At 42.5% G+C, this 23,627-nt stretch overlaps 1 protein-coding gene across 1 annotated transcript in view; it reads left to right on the top strand.

The window, feature by feature from the left end:
* Nucleotides 1-22,762, top strand: part of LOC119954136 (ataxin-7-like protein 3) — a 54,169-nt gene extending 31,407 nt beyond the window's left edge. The window contains 6 exon segments of the mRNA XM_038779070.1: nt 4,746-4,814; nt 5,062-5,105; nt 9,865-9,934; nt 11,194-11,255; nt 11,257-11,327; nt 18,027-22,762. Of these exon segments, the coding sequence (XP_038634998.1) occupies nt 4,746-4,814; nt 5,062-5,105; nt 9,865-9,934; nt 11,194-11,255; nt 11,257-11,327; nt 18,027-18,172 (462 nt within the window). The 3' untranslated portion in view covers nt 18,173-22,762.
* Nucleotides 22,763-23,627: the final 865 nt, after the last annotated feature.

The following is a 23,627-nucleotide window of genomic DNA, read 5'->3' as shown; positions in this document are numbered from 1 at the left end:
GCAGGCAGGGCATTCCACGCCCTTACTACTCTGAGTAAAGAATCTACCTCTGACATCTGTCCTATATCTATCTCCCCTCAATTTAAAGCTATGTCCCCTCGTACTGGACATCACCATCCGAGGAAAAAGGCTCTCAATGTCCACCCTATCTAATCCTCTGATCATCTTGTATGCCTCAATTAAGTCACCTCTTAACCTTCTTCTCTCTAACAAAAACAGCCTCAAGTCCTTCAGCCTTTCCTCATAAGATCTTCCCTACATACCAGGCAACATCCTTGTAGATCTCCTCTGTACCCTTTCCAATGCTTCCACATCCTTCCTATAATGTGACGACCAGAACTGCACACAATACTCCAAATGCGGCCACACCAGAGTTTTGTACAACTGCAACATGACCTCATGGCTCCGAAACTCAATTCCTCTACCAATAAAAGCTAACACACCGTACGCCTTCTTAACAACCCTCTCAACCTGGGTGGCAACTTTCAGGGATCTATGGACATGGACACCAAGATCTCTCTGCTCGTCCACACTACCAAGAATCTTACCATTAGCCCAGTACTCTGTCTTCCTGTTATTCCTTCCAAAATGAATCACCTCTCACTTTTCTGCATTAAACTCCATTTGCCACCTGTCAGCCCAGCTCTGCAGCTTATCTATGTCCGTCTGTAACTAGTAATATCCTTCTGCATTGTCCACAACTCCACCGACTTTAGTGTCATCTGCAAATTTACTCACCCATCCTTCTACGCCCTCCTCCAGGTCATTTATAAAAATGACAAACAGCAGCGGCCCCAAAACAGATCCTTGTGGTACACCACTAGTAACTGGACACCAGTCAGAACATTTCCCATCATTGCCTACTCTGTTACTGAGCTTTCCATGCCAATATTTCACCCCCTAAACATGAGCTTATATTTTTCACAATAACATTGATGTGGCACCTTACCATGCCAGAGTCTTCTGGAAATCTAAGTACAGGACATCCACCATTACACCACCCTTTGTCTTCCACCAGCTAGCCAATTTCTGATCCAAACTGCTAGATCACCCTGAATCCCATGCTTCTGTATTTTCTGCAATAGCCTACCCTGGGGAACCTTATCGAACGCTTTACTGAAATCCATATACACCACATCAACTGCTTTACCCTCATCCACCTGTTTGGTCACCTTTTCGAAGAACTCAATGAGGAATTTGAGGCACGACCTACCCTACACAAAACCATGTTGACTATCTCTAATCAAATTGTTCCTTTCCAGATGATTATACATCCTATCTCTTATAAACCTTATTTGCCCACTTTATACTCCTTTCGTCAGATCTTTTTCCGCTCACTTAACCTGTCTATATCCCTTTGTAGCCTCCTTATATCCTCTTTGCAACTTTATTTCCTCCTTATTTTTGTGCCTCAGCAAATTAGGAAATATATCTTTGGTCTCTTCACCCAAGTCATTTATATAAATTGTAAGAAGTTGAGGCCCCAGGTCTGATTTCTGTGGCACACATCTTGCCAACACTGTTCATGTGGAGTTTGCACATTGTCCCCTTTTCTGCGTGGGTCTCACCTCACAATCCAAAGATTTGCAGGGTAGGTGGATTGGCTGTGTTAATTGCTCTTTAATTGGAAATTTTAAAACAAATTACATTTTACCAAACAGAAAATGAACCATTTATGCCTACTCTGTTACTGAGCTTTCCATGTCAATATTTCACCCCCTAAACATGAGCTTTTATTTTTCACAATAACATTGATGTGGCACCTTACCATGCCAGAGTCTTCTGGAAATCTAAGTACAGGACATCCACCATTTTATCTTTCACAAAACCATATTAACCCTGTCTGATTATCTTGAATTTTTGTAGGTGCCCTGCCATAACATCTTTAGTAACAGCTTCTAACATTTTCCCTGTAACAAATGTAAAGCTAACTGGCCTGCAGTTTCCTGCTTTCAGTCTCCCTCAGTTTTGAATAAAGGAGTTACATTTGTTACTTTCCAATTTAATAGAACCTTCTGCTGATCTAGAGAATTTTCAAAAATTAAAAACAAAGCATCAACTTTCACATTTACCACTTTATTTTTAAGACCCTAGGATGAAGTCCATCAGAACAGGGGCCTTCTCAGCCCCAGCTCCAACAATTTTCTCAGTACCACTTCCTTAGTGATTGTAATTTTCTTGAGTTCCTCCCCACTCTTCCATTTCCTGATTTACAGCTATTTCTGGGATGTTACTTAAATCCTCTATAATGAAGATTGATGCAAAATACCTGTTGGCAACACATCTGCCATTTCCTTATTTTCCATTAATTCCCCAGATTTGCTTTCTGTGCGACCAATATTCATTTTGTTAACTCTTTTTAAAATATCTATAGAAACTCTTATGACTTGTCTTTATATTTCTAGCTAACTTCCCATACATTCATTTCTCCCTCCTTGATCATTTTTTTAGTCATTCTTTGCTCTTCTATATATTTTGTCCTGGCATCCATGTTGTGCGATATGTGCTTTTTCTTTTAAGTTTTTTACTTTTTTAGTTAACCATAGATGTTGGATCCTCTCGTTGGCATTTTACTTTGGAAGGGCTGTGGCTCCTTCACTCCCACCTTCTCAATCTCCTTGCCTGTTTCGCAGTCACATCCTGCTGACCCTGCTCACTGACCTAATCAGATGGCGCTACCCACATTCTGGAACAAAGTGTCTAGGTAACTTTCCCTCTGATGAGTCGCAATGTCTGTAGCCTCGGCCTCCAGTTGTTTAGTTGTGAGCTGAAACTGCTCAAGACACGGACACTGAAGATGTAGTTTCCATGGATTGCAGTAGAGGAGCATGGACTTCATCCAGAGCTTCCTTGTTCTGCAGCCATGACACATCACCCATCCTACCATCTGCATTGTATTAGCTTTTTCTTAATTTATAGTTTTCCTCTTCAAACTCCCTCACTCCCCAAATTCTCAGCTTGATATTCTGTGCACTCCAAGCAATACTGAGGAACCCATGTTTTCATATTTTCTGAAAAACTAATGAGTCAAGTTCTGAAAACCACCTTAAGCTAGCTGCCTAATTACCTAGCTGCTGTCAGAGAGTTGAACATCCCTGTTCAAGGCTGGAATAATCTTGACTTCTCGGAGTAATTTTTAGTCAATTGCAAAATTAAAGAAAAAAACAGACTTTAGAGACTGCTAATTATGTTAAGGGCACTACGTAAATATAGTTTGTTGAGGTGACTGCTTTGGGCAGTCTTAGTGAAAAATTCAATAGGGGACGTTGAGTAGCAGTCAGTGACGTAGGTTTCTCTGGTTTCTCAATTAGAACAAAATCATTTGATGATTGTTACCAGTCGCCAAATCTACAAAGTTGGATCGATATGTGAGTGGTTTTAGAAGAGGATGTGTGTTTGTTGGGGGTAGGGTGGCGATTGAATGTCTGCAATGTCTACATTAACCCCTTTGCTTTAGTAAAAAGGTGCTGAGTGAGACAGAGGAGGGTAATTACTTGACCATCTTTTGAAAATTTCAAAAGAGCTATGCCTATAAAGACCTTATGTAGCTGTGGTAGTCAAATAACTGCAGCAGGTAGGGAAAGCACAATCAATAAACACTTTACCAAAAGAAATTAGCATCACGGTCTCTGATTAAGACGCTTACAAATTCTTTTCCAGATTCTCTCATTGGAGATGTGTACCAGGTTTTCTGTGCAACAACATAATCCCTGATATGCTGTGAGAAACACCTGATGAAAATAGAAAACTGTTAGCAACCAGCTCCTGCTCGTCAAAATGTCACCTTTCGATACTGGCACAAAACAATCTTTAGAAAACACACTAAGCAGCTGCCTTCTGGCCTCAGCAATTTTGTTCTTAAGCAAACCGCGGCTATATGTATAGAACAGTGACTTTGGAGGGATAGGCAGGCAAACATCTAAATATCACAACAGTTGAGTACAAGACTCCAGATGCAATGTAAGCAATGCCTCAGATAATCTTCTATTATTGGGAATGATTTACAGTTCTCAACTTTATCTGAAGATCAGTAAAATTTGAAATTGAAGATGCTTTTACTGTAAAATATCTAGCAGAATTATTGTCCAGTATGTCAGGCTCCCAACTAACATCGCTGTTTCTGAAACTTGGACTAATTTTCCTCTCTTTGCACCACGTCATCTACCCCGTGCCTGGACTTTAATCAGTGAGAGGAAGAAAGTGTGCTCTACCTGAACCTGCAAAAAGTGTAAAAATGAAATGCAACTGCTGCCATAGGTCTAAAAAGCCGGCAGGAATCATAATGGCCACAAGCTATGAGGTTGTCTTGTTGCTGACCAAAGTCAGCCTCCAATGCTGGCCTGCTGGCTGTGGATAAAGGGTTTGTCTTTTTTTGATCTTCTGGTCTTTCCGATCCTGTGCATAGAAAGGGGTCAGGTGAAAGCGCCATGGCCAGCTTCTGGAGATCACCTCAGATTGAGTGCCCTTTTGGCATTGGGGATGAAAAATGTGCAGAAGGACCAGTAATGTCTTTTCCCACTTTAATAACCTGCCTGTCCTTCGCTTACAACAGCAGCCTATGCAAACAATCCTCTCCTCCTCCTCCCACCACCCTCCAGCAAAACCTGTGGACAATATGATGGGACACCGACCCAGCTGAGGAGCAGAGTGCTTCCTAGATGCATTGGACAGTAAAATTAGTACAGGGAAAGGATTAAATAGATTTTGGACCCTACAATAATACTTGTTTATGTTCTTCAACGCAGTACAATAATAATTCTGGCATCAACTATGAAAACCTGGGTCCTGAAGAGCTGCGTTCATTGCTTACAACGGTGAGTGTTAACCTCGATTGTGATGGGAGCAAATGATCTTGGAAAACTGGATAGCTCTTGAAGTACAGAAGATAATTTCAATCCCCACAGTTACTTATGAGTTGTCACGCCCATTCACTTGTGTAAATACTCCTTAAGTTGCGTCTCCTCATCAGGTCCCCCATGCTCCATATTGTTCAGTTTTATTTGAATGATTGATCCCAGATTCCATGGGGCGTTCTCAGTAAATCTGCCTCCTTTTTTTCAGCAATGTGGAGTCATCTCGGAGCACACCAAGAAAATGTGCACAAGGTAAGGACCCAACAAATACCTTATCCGAGAAACGAGGCAGTCTAGAGGGGTTTCTGCAGTGATACTGCAACCACTGCTTATCATACATTTAACCGGTCTCTTGAAATTCCCCATTACAAAGGTTGTTAAACTCATGAATCTTCAATCAGGTGCAATTTATTGAATTGGTTTGAACACTTTGGAATGATCCACTTTGTACAGAGTAAAGAGAAACAAGGTATACAAAAGGCATGAGGAAAAAATAGCAATAAAGAATGATTCAGAAATAGAAGGGATTGCACAGGGGTCATAGGCAAAACAGAATTAAATGGATTTTTGAGCTAAATGCATGGAGCATGGTAGGTAGGTTTGTGAGCTGCAGCACAAGTTACCACAGGGGACTATGGTATAGTGGCAATAACAGAGACCTGGCTTAAAGACGGTAAAGATTGGGAACTTAATATTCCAGGCTACAAGTTATTCAGGAAAGATAAGGAAGGTAAAAAAATGGGGGAAACTGTATTGATCAAATAAACTATAAGAGCACTGGAAAGAGATTAAGATTATTAATATGAGCTGTGTAGACCATTCACTCCTTCTTTCATTGAGTATGATCATAGGATAGTACAAATCTGGACAGGGATATTCAATCTATTAAGTTTGTGATGAAGAGCAATCCAGTTGGTCCCAATTTCCTGCTCTCTCCATTTCCTTGCGATTTGATCCCTTCAATTATTTATCCAATTCCCTTTTGTACGGTAATTTTGAAACTATTCACCACCTACCAGGCAGTGCATTCCAAATTCTAACCACTCAGTGTTTTAAAATGGCAGGCTGAATTTTGTGTAGGTGGTAGAAGTACCCCTGCCAGAGACGGAAGTGGGAGGTGACACTACTTTTGCCAGCAGTAGAACCCGGGGAGGCTGATCAATGGTGGTGACCGCCATTCAGTTGAGGACAGCAGCCTGTCCCTAAGAGCTGCCGCCTGTGGCAACCATTACTGAAGCTATGCCACTAGGGAGAGGGCACTTTAATGACCAGGTGCCCCCGAACAGCGTGTAAGTGAGCTGTGAGATACCAGGGCCTGGCAGATTTGTGGGGGATGGGAGGAGCGTTCGAGGATCAATGATGATAATATCATCTGATTTGAGAAAAGTTACAGCAACGAGGAACAATCAAGTGCAAGAATACCTAACTGGAAGAGGATAATTTCAATGAATATAAAAGGGATCTAGTACAGGTGATTGGAATCAAAAGTTGGTTGGCAAAATGGTAAGTGAACAAAGTCTTCAAAGAAGAAATGGTGTGGGTACGGAGTAGACAGTTTCACGAGGGAGAAAAGAAGGTTAAGTCAACTTTAGATAACTGGGGTGTAGGATGAGAAAGTTAGATTGAGCGGTGCTATGCAGACTTCACAGGGACAGTCACCTGTATCGCCCATTCTGTGTTCTTCATATTACTACAGTAGCTCTGTAAATGAAAGTCTTAACTAAACTGAAACAGGAGAAGAGGCTTGTGACAAATATAAGGTACGTAATGCCGTAGCGAACAAGCTGAATACAGAAAGTGCAGGGGAACTCTTTTTTTTAAAAAAACACACAAGTGGAGAAAAGGGAGTATGAGAATCAATTAGCATCTAACATAAAATGGAACCCAAAGTCTTGTATAAACATACAAATAACAAAAAGGCAAGTTACTGGAAGGTTTAAGTCGGTTTGGAGTCAAACAATAGGTTGTCTTTTGGAAGTAGAGACTAGGGTCGACTTACAAAATGTGTACTTAGCATCTATTTTCCCAAGAACAGGAAGCTTCCACTGTCACTGCAAAGGTGGAGGCGGTAGTGATATTACATAAGATAGCGAGGAGGCACTTAAAAGGTTGGCAGGACTTAAAGTAGATAATCCGCCTATCCTAAATGTGATGCCTCCCAAGTTACTGAGGGGAGGAAAGGGTAGAAAGTGTTGAATCTCTAGCCACCCCCCTACCCCTCGATATCGAGGATTTGCCCAAGCTCTCGAGGATTGCAAATGTATTGGGTTTTAACTGTTAATGGGATTAAACCAGTTGATGTGCATTTGGACTTATGAGGAATTGGAAAAAAAATAGCAACAAGTTGTTGTGATCTGAAATGCATTGCCTCAAAGGATGGTTTAAGCACATTCAGTAATAAGTTTCCAAAAGAAAATGGTAAATACTTGAAGGGGAAAAGTGCAAGGATGGATTATGCGACATAAATATGCTGAAAATAAAAATCATTGTAGGGAGGAAGGAGGGAAGGTGTGTCAGGTGGTATAAGTAGTGGACGAGGACAGAGGATAGAAAGAGTGAGGTAGGAGGTCGAAAGTTCACAGAGCGACCCTCCTGTGCTACAACTAGCAAATACAGTAATCCCAGAACATTTACATACTGAGTTTGCCTATTTAAAGAAGAGTAACAGAGATCTTATAAGGATACTGCAAAAACATAAGCAGATTTGTAGGGATTCACTAGGGTGCACTACTCTGTCTTTTTTTTCTTTTTTATATAAATTTAGAGTACCCAATTCATTTTTTCCAATTGAGGGCAGTTTAGCATGGCCAATCCACTTACCTTGCACATCTTTGGCTTGTGGGCCGAAACCCACGCAAACACGGGGAGAATGTGCAAACCGCATACACAGTGTGACCCAGAGCCAGGATTGAACCTGGGACCATGGCGCTGTGAGGCAGCAGTGCTAACCCTGAATTATACTGTCTTATCATGATGTAGATGTAGGTGACTTCAAACCTGATCTAACAACATCCATATTGTCTGAACCCACAGGAACTAGTTCAGATAGAGGTGGAATTTCAATGCATGTTAGGTATACTGAAAAAATGGCATGGACCAGATTGGCAAGCAGCGTTTGTGAATGTAAAAAAAAAACAATTTAGAGTACCCATTTATTTTTTTCCAATTAAGGGGCAATTTAGCATGGCCAATCCACCTACCCTGCACATCTTTGGGTTGTGAGGGTGAGACCCACGCAGGCACGTGGAGAATGTGCAAACTCCACACGGACAGTGACCCGACCCGGGGCTGGGATCGAACTTGGGTCCCTGGCACCATTAGACAGCAGTGCTAACCACTGCGCCACCGTGCTGCCCTTGAGTTTGAGAAATTAAGGCTTATTGGTTGCCAATATATGGGGGGAGGATTGAGGGAAGAGAAATGTGGGGGAATCTACATAACGAGGAAGGATGAATGGATATATGTTTGTGGTTTATGTCTTGCGCACCTCATAACAAAACGTTCATATCATGATGTTTCTTTCCTTTTCGGGAGGGAGGGAGGTATGTAAGGGCCCTTCATATTGATTCCCTTAGTTCCTATTTCTTTCATTATGAATTTATTGTTCTTGTTCCATGGGTCGTTAATGGAGACATACCCTTAAGTCAAGCAGAGAAAGTAAGGAACTTAGTGTCAAAATAATACACTGTTATAAAGTTTTTCATTTTTGGGCTGTGAACCCCAGACTTTATGGCACCAAAGCGATTGGAGGGGTTTGTTTTAAGTGGTTGGCCCGTGGCCAATGAATTGACAAGGTTGTTTCCTGCCAAGTGGGGTTTTTTCAGAGAGAATCTGGGAGAAGCCACTGGACCCTCTCTGTGCTCTGCTGCCTACTGTCTGGAGGCAGAGGCTTCTAGACCCGGAAATAAGTAGCTGTCTATTTCTCACTTGAATGCTAGTTGCCTATTTCTGTGAGTCTATGGTGAAAACCATTACAAGCTGAAAGAAAATATAACATCCATCTGAAAGTTTCTAGCTAACTGGAAGACGTCCATCTGAAACAAAGACTCTCATCCTTATTTTCTTATTTTACAGCCCACTGTGCTGTTTGTCTGTGTGTGTGTATATAGAGGGTGGGACAAGTTAAAATGCAGGGTGGGGGGTATGAAGGAGATTAGATAGTTGACCAGTTGTATTTGTTGCCTATTTAATAGTTACTGTTAATAATAAAAAGTTAATTGTGTTTAAATTTACAAACCTGGTGACTGTAGTTATTGGGCATCTGAGGACTTTGGGTATTTTTAGAATAAAAGTTAATTTCAATTGTGTTGCGACTCTGGGTCAAGTAGGGCTGGAATTGACCATGCAGAAGCCCAGGGTGCCGTAACAAAAGATATTACAAGAATTTTGGGGAAAATGCAGGGGAGTGGGGCAAAGAGCAGGCATGATGGACCAAATGCTGTATCATTCTGTGTCTTTCATCAATGTAGCTATTGTGAGACCCACAAGAAATCAGTCCATGCACCCACCTCGGGACAGGTGTGATACTGTAAATATAAGCATTTGTGCAGAGTAAGTAGACAGTCCGATTATGCATTTGTTGGAGTCTGTGGGGGTGGGGGGTGGGAATGGGAATGGTCTTATTTTGACAACAGCTTGTAGGGTGGGGCTATCAGATTAAATAATGGTGATTTGGCTGATTATTTCTCACTTATGAAAATTACTCATAGCGTAATGTGGGAAAGCCCAACAGGATATTTAAAAAACCACAGAAGGATTATAGAGTATCCCAATGTTTGTAGCTGAATTGCAACAGAACTTATTTATATGGAGCATAAACAGCAGCATGGGCTGTTGGGCTGGATGCCCTGTGCCTGCACTATCCTATGATGGGAGAAACAGACGGTACCAGCCAAGGCAACTATTATACACGGTACTAAATGTTCACTCTGCATGCAGGCACACTCTGTACACCGTATATAGCATGAGGTGAAATGTTTCTGTTTAACTACAACTTGCTATTGGCTTTTAGATCATTGCGGTGCCCTCAACACACAGACGATCAGCGGCGATCTGTACGGGTCTATCTCCTGGGATCTTCAGTGTTAAGTTCTGTTAATGGAGGAAAGTGAATTTGTTCCAGCCAATTGAAAAGAGATTGATTTATGCTTTTTCTTTGAATGTGTAGAGTCCCATGAAGAACTGTCTTAATGGCTAGAATTATAAATGGGCATTTTCAGCTCGTATTTTGTTGTCCTATTCTGAACTGTTTCATGTGCACGAACCTTAACATCTATTGCTCCTCGGATCTATCATTAGTGTTCCAATTAGCCCTTGATATCATCTTCTGACTACCAATGAAAATTGTGAAAAGGAAACTAAAATTGATTGTTCATGTATATATAGTTTTAACTGTCAGAAACGTATGACTTGCTGTTCTTCACCAATTTGAAGTCCAGCACCTTCATACATGGGCAAACACCCTTTTATGAAAATTTTCCTGTAATACTCAGTAGTTTTTTTCTTTCCATCTGAACCATACCCTTCTTTGAAATGAATAAGAAAACTGGAATAGACAACAGTAATTCAGCATAATGGATTTGTGAAATATGTTACCATTCAAATGGAAAAGCCATTGAGACAGACAAAAATGTCAGAGAGAGCGAGAGAAGATTGAGGGATTTGCTGAGCAAGTGTTAAGTGGGATGCATATATTAAAAGGGCATACATATTGGTCCTGATGGCTTATAATTATTATATTTATAATAATAATATTTTTTTATTCATAAGCATACTTGTTTGCCATGACAACAGGCCATGCAGGTTTAAAAAAATCAAAGCGCTCTGACCTCAACGGCAGCACAGAAGGAAGCAAAGCAGGTAAACCCATCGGCCCTGCAATGCAAAGAAATTTAATTCAGTGCAGACATCTGTTTTGTCCTTCTGCTTTACCTCTCCTCCATCGCTAGTGTGGCACGGAGCACAGTGGTTGCACTTTTGCTTCACCGCGCCAGGGTCCTGGGTTCGATTCCTGGATTGGGTCACTGTGCAGAGTCTGCACGTTCCTCCCCGTGTCTGCATGGGTTTCCTCCGGGTGCTCCGGTTTCTTCCCACAAGTCCTGAAAGACGTGCTGTTTAGGTGAATTAGACATTCTGAATTCTCCCTCAGTGTACCCGAACAGGTGCCTTAGTGTGGTGGCTAGATGATTTTCACAGTAACTTCATTGCAGTCCTACTTGTGACACAAATATAATGGAAAAATTATTATTTACTTATGAAAGAACCTTAGGGGTAGGATAATGATTGTGACTATGGTTACAAAATGCTGAGGTTACTCAGGCTCACGTTTGCCTCATTTCAGATTCTCTTTCCAGAATCTGAAGTAAGTGTGGAAAATGAGAGTTCTGATCCTTCAGAGAGCCAGAGTTTATGAGCGACTGCAATGGGATGGCACGTCAGACATTTCGCCTTCTGACTCAGCATCTTCCAAAGCAAGTGAGTGTCTTTTTGTCGTAATGGTTGATAATGTTGGATTAATTTTAAAATAATCTTTCACATGGTGTGGGTATCTCTGGCTAGGCCGTCATTTTTATTGCCCGTCCCGAATTACACTTGTGAAGGTGGTCATGGGTACACCACCGTGCTGTTAGTGAGCGGAGTTTCCACGGTTTTGATATTGTTCCAGGGTGATATTGTTCCAAATTGGGATGGTATGTGGCTCGGAGGGAAACTTGGAGCTTGTGATGTTTCCATGCATCTGCCAACCTAGGTAGTAGAGGTTGTGGGTTTTGGAGGTGCTGTTAAAGGAGTCCTTGGTGAATTGCTGTAGTGCATCCTGTAGGTGGTCCACACTGTTGCCATTAGTGCGTTGTTGGTCGGGGGAGTGAATGTTGAAGGTGGTGGATGTGGTGCCAATCAAGCGAGCTGTCTTCTAGATGCTGTTGTAGCCACAGTATTTGTATAGGTTAGTTCAGTTTCTGGTCAGTGGTAACCCCAGGGTGTTGATAACGGGGGACTTGAAGGTAATGCCATTGAATGTTATAGGAAGATTGTTTGATTCTCTCTTGCTGGAGATGGTCATTGCCTGGCACTTGTACAGCACAAATATCACTTGCCATTTCTCAGCCCAAGCCTGAATGTTGTCCAGATATGGTGCTGAACATTCTGCAATCATCAGTGAACATCCCCACTTCTGACCTTTTTGGTGGAGGTCATTAATGCAGCAACTGAAGATGGTTGGGCCTAGGACGCTACCGTGAGGAATTCGTGCAGCCATGTCCTAGGACTGAGATGATTGACCTCCAACAACCACAATCATCTTACTTTATGCCAGGTATGATCCGACCAGTGGAGAGATTTCCTCCTAATTCCCATTGATTAGTTTTGTTAGCGTTCCGTGATGCCACATTCTGTCAAATGCGGCCTTGCTATCAGGGGCAGTCACTCTCACCTCACCTCTGGAGTTCAGCTCATTTGTCCATGTTTTGTCTAAAGGCTGTAATGAAGCCAGCAGCTGAGTGACCCTGGTGGGACTCAACTTGACCATAAGTCAGACATAACCTGCTCACTTAAGTGCTGTAATTAAGTCATGGAATAGAATTTACAGGGCAGCCATTCGGCCCATCGAATCTGCACCAGCCCTTGGAAAGAGCATCCTACTTAAGCCCACACCTCCACCCTATCCCTGTAACCCAGTAATCCCACCTAACCCTTTTGGACACTAAGGGCAATTTAGCATGGCCAACCCACCTAACCTGCACATCTTTGGATTGTGGGAGGAAACCAGAGCCGACAAGGGGAGGACGTGCAGACTCTGCACAGACAGTGACCCAGGCCGGGAATCAACCATGGGACTCTGGACATGTGAAGCAACAGTGCTAACCACTGTGCTAACGTGCCAACCATTTCATTGAGAGTGGACTAATGAGGTGGTAATTGGCCAGGTTGGATTTGTCGTTTTTGTGGATTGGACAACCCTTGGCAGTTCTACATATTGCGGGTACATAGCAGTATCGTAGCTGTACTGGAACAGCTTGGCTAAGGGCACAACTAGTCTGGAGCACAGGTCTTCAGTACTCTTGCTGGAATATTGTCCGGGCCCATGGCCTTCAGCTATTTCTTGATATCACATGGAGTGTGGTTTCTGTGATGCTGGGATTTCAGGAGCCCAAGATGGATCATCTAGTTGGCACTTTCGGCTGAAGATTATTGCAAATGTCTGAACATTGTCTTTTGCACTGATTTGCTGGGGTCTCCCATTGTGGATTGGGATATTGGGATATTTGTGGAGCATCCTCTTCCAATTAGTTGTTTAATTGTCTACCACCATTCACGACTGAATGTGACAGGATTGCAGAGCTTACACCCGATCCTTTGGTGGGATTGGTTCACTCTGTCGCATGCAAGTAGCCCTGTGTTGTAGCTTCACCAGGTTGACACCAAATTTTTAATTATGCCTGCTGCTGCTCCTGACATGCCCTTTTGAGGTTACAGATTGTGGTTGAGTACAAATCTACTACTGATGGCTCACAGCACCGCATGGCTGCCCTTCTTGAGTTGCTAGATCTGCATTGCACATTAGATTTATGAGGATGTAGTCAAGTAGATGTTTGCCTCTTGTTGGTTCTCTCACCACCTGCTACATACCATCTTCAGTTGCTTCAGCAATGACCTTACTTTCGTCATAAGGCCAGAAATGGGTTGACTGACATGCACAAATGTTCAGCACTATTCCTGACTCCTCAGATACTGCATAGTCTTGCAGTATGTCCTTTACAACTTGGCCAACTCAGGCCATAATGGGGCTGCCGAACCACGCTTGGTGAAAGTAATTGAACTGTCCCACGCAGAGTGCAATCTGTACCCTTGCCATCCTCAGTGTGTCCAACATGGAACATCACTGATTTTTTTTTTGTTATTCATTTACAGGATTTGGGCATCACTTGTTAGGCCAGCATTCATTGCCCTTGAGAAGGTGGTGGTGAACTGCCTTCATGAACCTCTGCAGTCCCTGCTGTTTGGGAGGGAATTCCACGATATTGACGCTGCAACAGTGAAGGAACAGAGATATATATTTCTAAATCAGGATAGTGAGTGACTTGGAAGGGACCTCTGGGTGGTGGTGTTCTCGGGTATCTGCTTCCCTGGTCACGACCGTAGGGTCGTGGGTTTGGAAGGCACTGCCTTAGGAACCTTGATGAGCTCCTCCAGTGGATCTTGTAGATGGTACACGGCTGCCACTGGTTGCTGGTGATGGAGGGATTGAATATGTGTGGGAGGGATTGAATATGTGTGGAAGGGGTACAATTCAAGCAGGCTGCTTTACCCTGGATGGCACCGAGCTTCCTGAGTGTTGTTGGAGTTGCACTCATTCAGGCAAGTGAAAAGTATTCCATCACACGCCTGACTTGTCCCTTATAGATGGTGGACAGGCTTTGGGAAACCAGGTGAGTTATTTGCTGCAGGATTCCTAGCCTTTGACCAACTCTTATAACCACAGTTTTTATATGGCTAGTCCAGTTCAGTTTCTGGTTAACGGTAACCCCAAGAATGTTGATAGTGAGGGATTCAGCGGTGGTAATGCCAAGTCAGGGGGTGATAGTTAGATCCTCTCTTGTTGGATATGGTCATTGCCTGGCAATTGTGTGGCGTGAATGTAACTTGCTACTTGTCGGCCTAAGCCTGGATTTTGTCCAGGTCTTGCTGCATTTGGACATGGATTGCTTGATTATCTGGAGAGTCGCGAACGGTGCTGAACATTGTGCAGTCAACTGCAAGCATCCCACTTCTGACCTTATGATGGAAGGGGAGTCATTGATGAAGCAGCTGAAGATGGTTGGGTCTACCCTGAAGAACTCCTGCAGTGATGTCCTGGAGCTTAGATGATTGACCTCCAACCATCACAACCATGTTCCTTTGTACCAGGTATGAGTCCAACCAGTGGAGTGTTTTCCCCCTGATTCCCATTGACTCCGTTTTAGCTAGGGGGTCTTGATGCCATACTCGGTCAAATGCTGCCTTGATGTCAAGGGCAGTCAATCTCACCTCACCTCTGGCATTCAGCTCTTTTGTCCATGTTTGAACCAAGGCTGTAATGAGGTCAGGAGCTGAGTGATCCTGGCGGAACCCAAACTGAGCAGCCATGAGCAGGTTATTGCTGAGTAAGTGCTGCTTGATAGCACTGTTGATGACTCCTTCCATCACTTTGCTGATGATGGAGACTAGACTGATAGGGCGGTAATTGGCTGGGTTGAATATGTCCTGTTTCTTGTGTACAGGACACATCTGGGCAATTCTCCACATTGCCGAGTAGATGCCGGTGTTATAGCTGTACTGGAACAGCTTGGCTAGGGGTGTGGCAGGTTCTGGAGCACGTCTTCAGAACTATTACCAGAATATTGTCAGGGCCCATAGCCGTTGCAGTATCCAGCACCTTCAGCCATTTCTTGACATCACATCGAGTGAATCGTATTGGCTAAACACTGACATCTGTAATGCTGAGGACCTCCGGAGGAGACCGAGATGGATCATCCACTCGACACTCCTGGGAAAAAATGCCTCAGCCTCATCTTTTACACATACGTGCTGGGCTCCTCCATCATTGAGGATGGGGATATTTTTGGAACCTCCTCTAGTGAGTTGTTTAATAGTCCACCACTATTCACGGCTGGATGTGGCAAGACTGCAGAGCTTGGTGTTCATTATGGAATGACTTAGCTCAGTCTATTCCTGCTTATGCTGTTTGGCACACAAGTAGTCCTGTGTTGTAGCTTCACCAATTGACACCTCATTTTTCGGTATGCCAGATGTTGCTCCTGGCATGCTCTCCTGCATTCCTAATTGAACCAGGGCCGATCCTGTGGCTTGGTGGTAGTCATGGAGTAGGGGATATACCAGGACATGAGGTTGCAGATTGTGGTTGAATACAATTCTGCTGGTAGCCCACAGCACCTCATGGATGTCTAGTCTTGAGTTACAAGATCTGTTCAAAATCTATCTCATTTAGCACGGTGCTAGTGCCACACAACACGATGGAGGGTATCCTCAATGTAAAGACGGGACTTTGTCTCCACAAGGTAGTCACTTTTACCGATACTGTCATGGACAGATGCATCTGCAGCAGGTAGATGGTTGAGAATGAGGTCTCTTGGTTCCCTCACCACCTGCTGCAGTCCCAGTCTAGCAGCTATGTCCTTTAGGACCCGGCCAGCTTGGTACCGAGCCATTCTTGGTGACGGACATTGAAGTCCCCTACCCAGAGCATATTCTGCACGCTTGCCACCCTCTGTGCTTCCTCTAAGTGCTGTTCAACATGGAGGAGTACTGATTCATGGTGGCTGGTATGTGGTAATCAGCAGTAGCCTTCCTTGCCCATGTTTAACTTGCAGCCATGAATCTTCGTGGGGTTCAGAGTCAATGCTGAGAGCTACCAGAGCAACTCCCTCCCGAATGTATACCATTGTGCTGCCACCTCTGCTGGGTCTGTCCTGCTGGTGAGACAGGACACACCAAGGAATGGTGATAGTGGTGTCTGGGATAGTGCCTGTAATATATGATTCTGTGAGTATGACTATGTCTGGCTGTTGCTTATCTAGTCTGTGAGACAGCTCTTCCAACTGTGATAGAAACCCCCAGATGTTAGTAAGGATGAGTTTGCAGTGTTGACAGGGCTGGGTTTGCCGTTGTCATTTCCGGTGCGTAGTTTGATGCCAGGTAGTCTGTCCAAATTAATTCCTCTTTTTGTGTTTTCGTAGTGGTTGAATGCAACTGAGAGCATTTAAGAGTCAACCACATTGCTGTGGGGCTGGAGTCACATGTAGGCCAGACCAGATCAGGACGGCAGATTTCCTTTCCTAAAGGATATTAGTGAACCAGATGGGTTTTTACACCAATCGACATGGTTTCATGGTCATTATTAGACTTAATTCCAGATATCTTATTGAGTTTAAATTCCATCACCTGCCGTAGTGGGATTTGAATCCTGGGTCTCTGGATTCCTAATCCAGTGACAATACCACATTGCCTCCCCGCTAGGCTTTCTAGCAGATTGATACAACAGAGTGGCTTGTGAGTGGGTCTGGAGTTACAGATGGAATAAAGATGGCAGATTCACTAAAGGGCATTAGTGAACCTGATGGGTTTTCACAACAATGGTTTCATGGTCACTATGACTAACTTGTTAATTCTAGTTTTGTTAACTGAATTTAAATTCCACCAGCTGTCGTGTTCAATTACATTACTACTATGCCACCGTCCCCCCGGAATCAAACAAGAGCCAGCCAGACCAGACTTGTATCATTCTGGGGGCACAGTTATACTTCCATTTCAACCTTACTGAAGGCTGTTTTTCTAAAGAATTGGTCTTTGAGTATAGTGGGCATTAGCACTATCACCTTGATTTGTCATTCTGCTGTTTGGGGAAGATGTATTCAATCCTAATGCTGCTGTTTTCTCCCATTATGTCATTAGGATTCTGATCCACGCTGTTGGATATGAGTGTGTAGGTGCTGATTCCCCCTCTGGTATCTTGCTTAAATGTTCTAAATGTTCATTTTTGACCTCAGAATCTAACAGTGAGTGTTGGTAGCATATCTTATCATTTGAGCCTTATCTTGCCCACGCTTGCATTTTAAGCTTCGAAAGAATGCTTTCAAGAAGTGCATACTTGTCTTCTGCTGTGTCTTGTATCTTAGCAGCGGAACAGTATTTCCCCTTAGCTGAGCAGCAACCGGGAAATTGCTGATCAAGTCGGTCCCTTTTTAGTTACCATGCGTGCTCAGCCGTGCAAAAAATTCTAAAGGGCCTGCGCACTATCAGAAATTAGAGGGTACGTTGCAACAGAAATGATCTAACATGACAAGTGATTATGACATTTCATACAATATGTAGTGTTGTACCCCTTCTGGTATCGCTATTGGAAATGAGTGATAGTCCCATAGTTTGATTAGAATGACTGGGCCATTTGTGTAATCCTGGTTAACTAGCAACTAAGTCAACAAGAATTCTTTTTGGAACGGAGAACCCTTGTGGTGGTTGGCATTGGATTTCCTTTGCCTGCTGTTATTTTTGATGTCCAGCTGACTATACCTGAAGCACAGTAAATGCTATGCTTTTTTGGTCTCTGGAAATATGCAAAATGTTCTTTGGTATAGTGCAGTCTGTTGTTAACAAATTTTTTTATTCTTCCATGTGAAGGTACCAACAACTCTGACTCGAAGAAAAGCAAAAAGAAGAAGCCTCATCTCAGCCTTCCCAGTGCCCCTGGCATGAGCTCCAGTAAAAAGAAGAAACTGAAAGCGCCAGCTCCACCCACTCCCAGCATATATGATGACATCAACTGAAAGTGGTGCTACTTTTGTTTCTCTCTCCTGTTCTGTCTCAACAAGTTTCACATTGGAGGTTACTGTGAAGAGATGGACGTTGAACCACCCACTTGCTCAGAAGAGTGGAATGGTTTCAAGACTGTACCTGACCCTCGGATGCCTGTTGTGCTGAAGGCTTCATTCCATGATGGTTGACATTGTCTTTTCCTATTATTATTCAAAGAATGAGGGATTTTGCTGGGTGTACAAAGCTGATGAAATGTTGCTATTGGATTGCATTAATTGTGTCTGGATCTCCATGATGAATACTCATTCCTGAAGCTGCCACTCATTTCAGACTTTCATTCAGATCAACCTGTATCCTTTGCCAAACCTGGCTACAAGTTTACACCCCCTCCCCCCCCACCAATTGTGCAGAGTGCAACATTTTGTGATGCCTCACAGTGCTGGTATTAATATTTGTTGTACCAACTGTGTGAGCTTTGTCTTTTCAGCAGGGTGCAGGTTATTCACTGTGTAACTTTGTGGAGTTACTGTGTATTTATCAGAGGTTAGGGTTTCTGATTGTAATGTTCTTCATAAACGCTGTGAAGAGCAGGGCAGCAAGCAGGATAAGTGCAGCACATAGAATTCAAAAGTTGAGTAAGTTTTGAAAAACATCACTTTCTCAAAGATGGATTTGATCTGATCATTCCGGCAAACGATGTCAGAATCAGAAGCTGGAACTTTTTTGCTGGTTTATCCGGACTGTATTTCGGAAATATCTCCGATTGTCCAATGCACCTTTTTTTGAAGCTCCAGGCTACTCCAAGCGTTCTGCAAGATTAATTGAAATGTCCGTGTGAATACCGCAGTGTATTACTCTCTGATCTTGCAACAACTCCCAGGACATCTATCGCTTATGATTTGCAAGGATTAACCACTCTGAACCGTGGCTCAGCGTTTCACTATGTGAATAATGGTAGATGAGCAAATGTAATAATGATGTGGATCTGAAGGACAGAGATTGATTTCTTAATGAAGCCAACATCTTGAAGGCCTTTATGCTGATTATAATCTCTTGTGGGTTTGAAATGCAGTCTGTTTGAATTGAGGCGTATGGGCTGCCATCTTTTGTCAGTTTGGAGTAAGGCAGCCCAGCAGATGGATGGACAGCAGCAAACCTTGAAGTCCCTTTTAACACCAGAGACTTCCAAGTGGTCATGACAGCAACTCATTACAGCCTGTTTTAATGTAGTGATCACAGTGACTTAGCCTGACGCCATGGTCTGGAATACTTTTTTTTGTTAATGGATGGATTACGTACACTGCACATGGGTGCCCCTCACACTGGAAAGCCTTTGCCAACAAATTCTTGTGAAACTGCCTTTATCCCCATTCTTAAAGATATAACATTGTTTGACCCAAATTGGGTACCCAGGCTTTTAATGAGGGGTATTTGGCGAGAGGCGTTGTCACCACTTTTCAAAACAAGCATGTCTTTTTGTGTGTGGGACCAAATTGGAGCAGCCGTTTCATTGTGTTTACATCTGAGAAGCTGGAAATTTAGTTTTTTTTCCAAAGTATATATATTAGCAAACCTAAGATGGGTGGGTCTCGATTGCTTCTTGACATAATCGTTGGGAGAAGTGGTCTGTGTGTTGCTTCCTGCCAGGCAGCTTGATGTTGCCCAACACTAAAAAAAAAACATTGCACTTTACGTCTGTGTATGTGCTGGATTCAGATGGTTCTTCTGGACTTGATATGGCCCTTTCTTAGGACCCTGATAAAAAGAACCGACACAACTGTTGTGAAATGCTTTGCAGATGAAACTGAATTATCTGTCACAGATTTTGAAGAAAAAAAGAAAATCATGAATTAATTTAGCAAATGCCTTGCATTTGTATTTTATGTTGTAGCCAGCTGACCTGCGTAACACATTGAGCATGTTCTTTTTGAATTATTATGTAACATGACTAAAACTTGTGCTTCCAGTTTTGTTGCATCTTGAGTATAAATTATATAAATCAATGAATAATGGCAATGGAATGAATCCTTGCTATGCAGAGATGCTGCAGTCTATTTTTGATAGACAAATATAATCCATTCTGGGCCCTTGCAGAGCATGGAAAAATTGGCCTATGATCAGGCTTTAACGACCACAAATATATTGGCCATAATTTTTTTGTTTCTTTAAAATTGTGTGCTATGGAAATAAGACGAGACGTCTGTTCAGTAATACTGTAGCTGCCAAATATGAGAGCTGTGGTTATTGCTTTTCATATTAGCAACTTTGTTTTAAAGCAGAAATTTTAAATATATTTCAATTAACCAGATAATGTTTGATGCTTTTATTGCTGAATCCTTATATTTTTCCCTTTTGATTCCTACTGCAATTTGCAACTCCCTTGTATCCCCTTCTCAGGCTTGGAAATCAGGGCACTCGGAACCAGTCAGAAGGGTGTGTGTAGGGTGCAAGAAATAACTCTTCAGTTCTTGGGTAACCTGGCCTTCCTATGGGAAGCGAATTCTAGTCAGACTGGGATTGAGATCCCTTTTAGTTCAATGAGTGATTATTTGCCTTTTCTGTGTATTTGTATTGTAAGGTAGGGCTGGAGTACCATCTGCTGGTCAGAGAGGTCAGTAGCCACCCATTGTATTGACAATGGGATTATAGCTGTATACCTTGTGTGTGCTAGTTTGTAACAAAAATATTTGCTCCTGTTTTCCACTTATTAGTTCAATAGTTTATGCACCAGGCGATTGTTGTGCCTTTCTAGTGCAATACTTAGATATTGATCAGAAGTGTCTGTGTTGCAGTCGCAGGTCTTTTGTCATTGAGCTTGATCAATTTCCAGGTAGAAATTGAAGTGATGAGTGCTCACTCAACCTTGAATGCAAGCTTTTGTATCTTCAGAGGAAAAAGCAGGCATTAAGCATCAGGATGAAGTCTGTGATCCAAGCCAATTTTCCTCCTGCACCCAGAGGGGTTATAATGGCAAGATGGATAGCCAGTCAGTGTAGATAATGGGTTGCTGTGATGTGCAACATAAATGTCGTTAAAACATGCATGGAAATGGTTACCTTCAGAATCCTCTTAATGAGGGTACTACTGTAACATTTAAAGCAGTCAATTGTTCTAAATATTTTTACTAACTGACTTGTGTCTTGATGTCTGAGTCTATATTTACTTCTGAATGGAATTATAAGGCTGATGCATTTAATTGGCTTGTATATGCACACATGCCGGTAAACATAGTGCTTGGAAATGGAATTGTTACCTCAACATAAAAGTTCTCTCCCTTTAATGATATTTGATAATTTGTCAGGCTCCTTATTTTTGATGTTAGAAAACTGTACTGTGCCTGGATAAGTAAAAACATTCATGCATTCTTGTGATGGGACAGGATATGAAAGATCATTCGTCTTTTAGTGTTATACAGTGACTCTCTCTTGCCGTCATGCTGAGGTGGGCACCTCAAGCAAACTCCACCCCCCCCCCCCCCCCCCCCCCCCCGTGAACATGAGCTCACCTTTATTTGGAAAAGTACAGACTATTTGGCACTAGAGTAGTATTCATCATGCCAGCAACTCATTCTAGCAGCATGTTTTATTTGCAGTGATAACGCTCCAATTGGTACTAAACGCTGGCTAATGGAGGTGGTGATGTTGGAATGCTCATTCAATCAATATTTTAAGATATTGGCACTGGCCTTTCTGTATTTTTGGTACTGTTGAATGTAGCGACATTGCCAGGCATCTCTCTGTACAACCGATTTGTCAAATTTCCTGTAACAGCACTGGTATGTCTACATTTGCATTAAAGAGTAAATCTGTTTATATTGGGGACTGACAGATGTACCTGTTACTCGTTTTTTTAAAAAAAGTGAATACTGTGTGAATTTAGCAAGTTCCATTATTAAAATCCAACTGTGCTTCTGTTAATAGTGCAGTAAAACCAGAACACACTCATTATATATGTGGGCAGGAGGTAGCGAACCCTGCAAACCCAATGAGTGAGCATTGAGGCACAGAGTAATCTTGTAGACTTGCTATTTATAGGTGAGGATTACAGTTAGCTATGCATACTTTGCTGTGTGGGATACAGAGAATCTAAACAAACTTCCTAATGTGAACAGGTACATCTGTGATTTTGACAGATAGCTAAAATCCCCTCTTTGTGCTCAATGCAACTTTAAAACCCCTTTGTGGAAATAAGCACCCTGAATATCAGCATTGTGTTGGAAGCAGAGATCGCTCTGGCAGACTGTATAGCACTGAAAGCCTCATGATGTCAATAGGTGATTTTTGTCTTTGGCTGTGAAACTGGAAATGCAAGTTTTATTTATTATTTGGATGCAGGTTTGAGCAGGATAATGTGTATAATCACGAGTTTTCAGGGGATGTGGGGGGGGGAAACAAGGTGTGTATATAACATTTGGCTCACAGTTTTTTGTGACTTGTGCAGTGACACTGAAATATGCATGCAGTTATATTTCAATAAACTTAGGGTCCTGTAAAGTATTTGTCATATCCCCAAACAGAATGCTGGTTCACTGTATATTTCTGTAACCCATAGTGACTACATGCTGCTTCAGTGTAAATAAAGGTGTACAGTTGAACTCTGAATATTTTGATTTGCTGTATGTCTGGTTCTCAATAGTGGTAAGTAACTGACCTGCCAAATGAATTCTAATTCTCATTTCTATTCAGCATAGAATTAGAGAATGTTTACAACACAGGAGGTTGCCATTAGTGTGGTTCTAACTCCCTTGTAAATTCTTCTCTGTTCAAATTATTATCCAGTTCTGTTTTGAAGACCTTAATTGATTCTGCCTCCAAGATCCGAACCACTTGCTTCTTTTGCCAATCATGTTCAATTGGTGTGTCCGGTTCTCAGTTTCTCCTTATCCTACTATACAGACGACTTCTAACGCTTTTGTATCATTTCTAAAATGTGGGTAGAACTAAATACAAGATGCCAAACCAGTGTTGTGGCAGGTTTATCATTGTTCTTTTTGTACTGTATGCCTGTATTTATAAAGCCTAGATCTTGTATGTTTTATTAACTACCCTCTCAACCTGCCCTGTCACATCAATGCTTGTGCACATACAGCCCTCCCCCCCCCCCCCTTCCCCTCTCATGTTTAAGGCTGTGAGTAGAAAGAATACCTCTGCATTTTAACATCAAATCCTAAAATAATGCAACTTTGAACATCCTTTCAAAAGAATTATTGGAGTTTAGAAGAACAAGAGGGGACTTGATAGGATAGCGACCCCAGTGGACAGCATTTCCACTTATGGGAGAGACTAGAAGCAGGTGCCCTAGTTTAAAAACAAGGTCTCCCTTTTAAGATGGAGGCAGGAGGGTCATTAGTCCATGGAATTCTCTTCCCCAGAAAGCAGTGTAAGCTGGGTCATTGAAGATGTTTCAGGCTGACTAGATAGTTGGTGGTTATGAGGCACAGACAGCAAAGTGGAGTCGTGACTATAA

The sequence above is a fragment of the Scyliorhinus canicula genome, chromosome 19, assembly GCF_902713615.1.
Source record: "Scyliorhinus canicula chromosome 19, sScyCan1.1, whole genome shotgun sequence".
Taxonomy (NCBI): Eukaryota; Metazoa; Chordata; class Chondrichthyes; order Carcharhiniformes; family Scyliorhinidae; genus Scyliorhinus; species Scyliorhinus canicula.
This window is presented reverse-complemented; position numbering and strand designations above follow the sequence as displayed.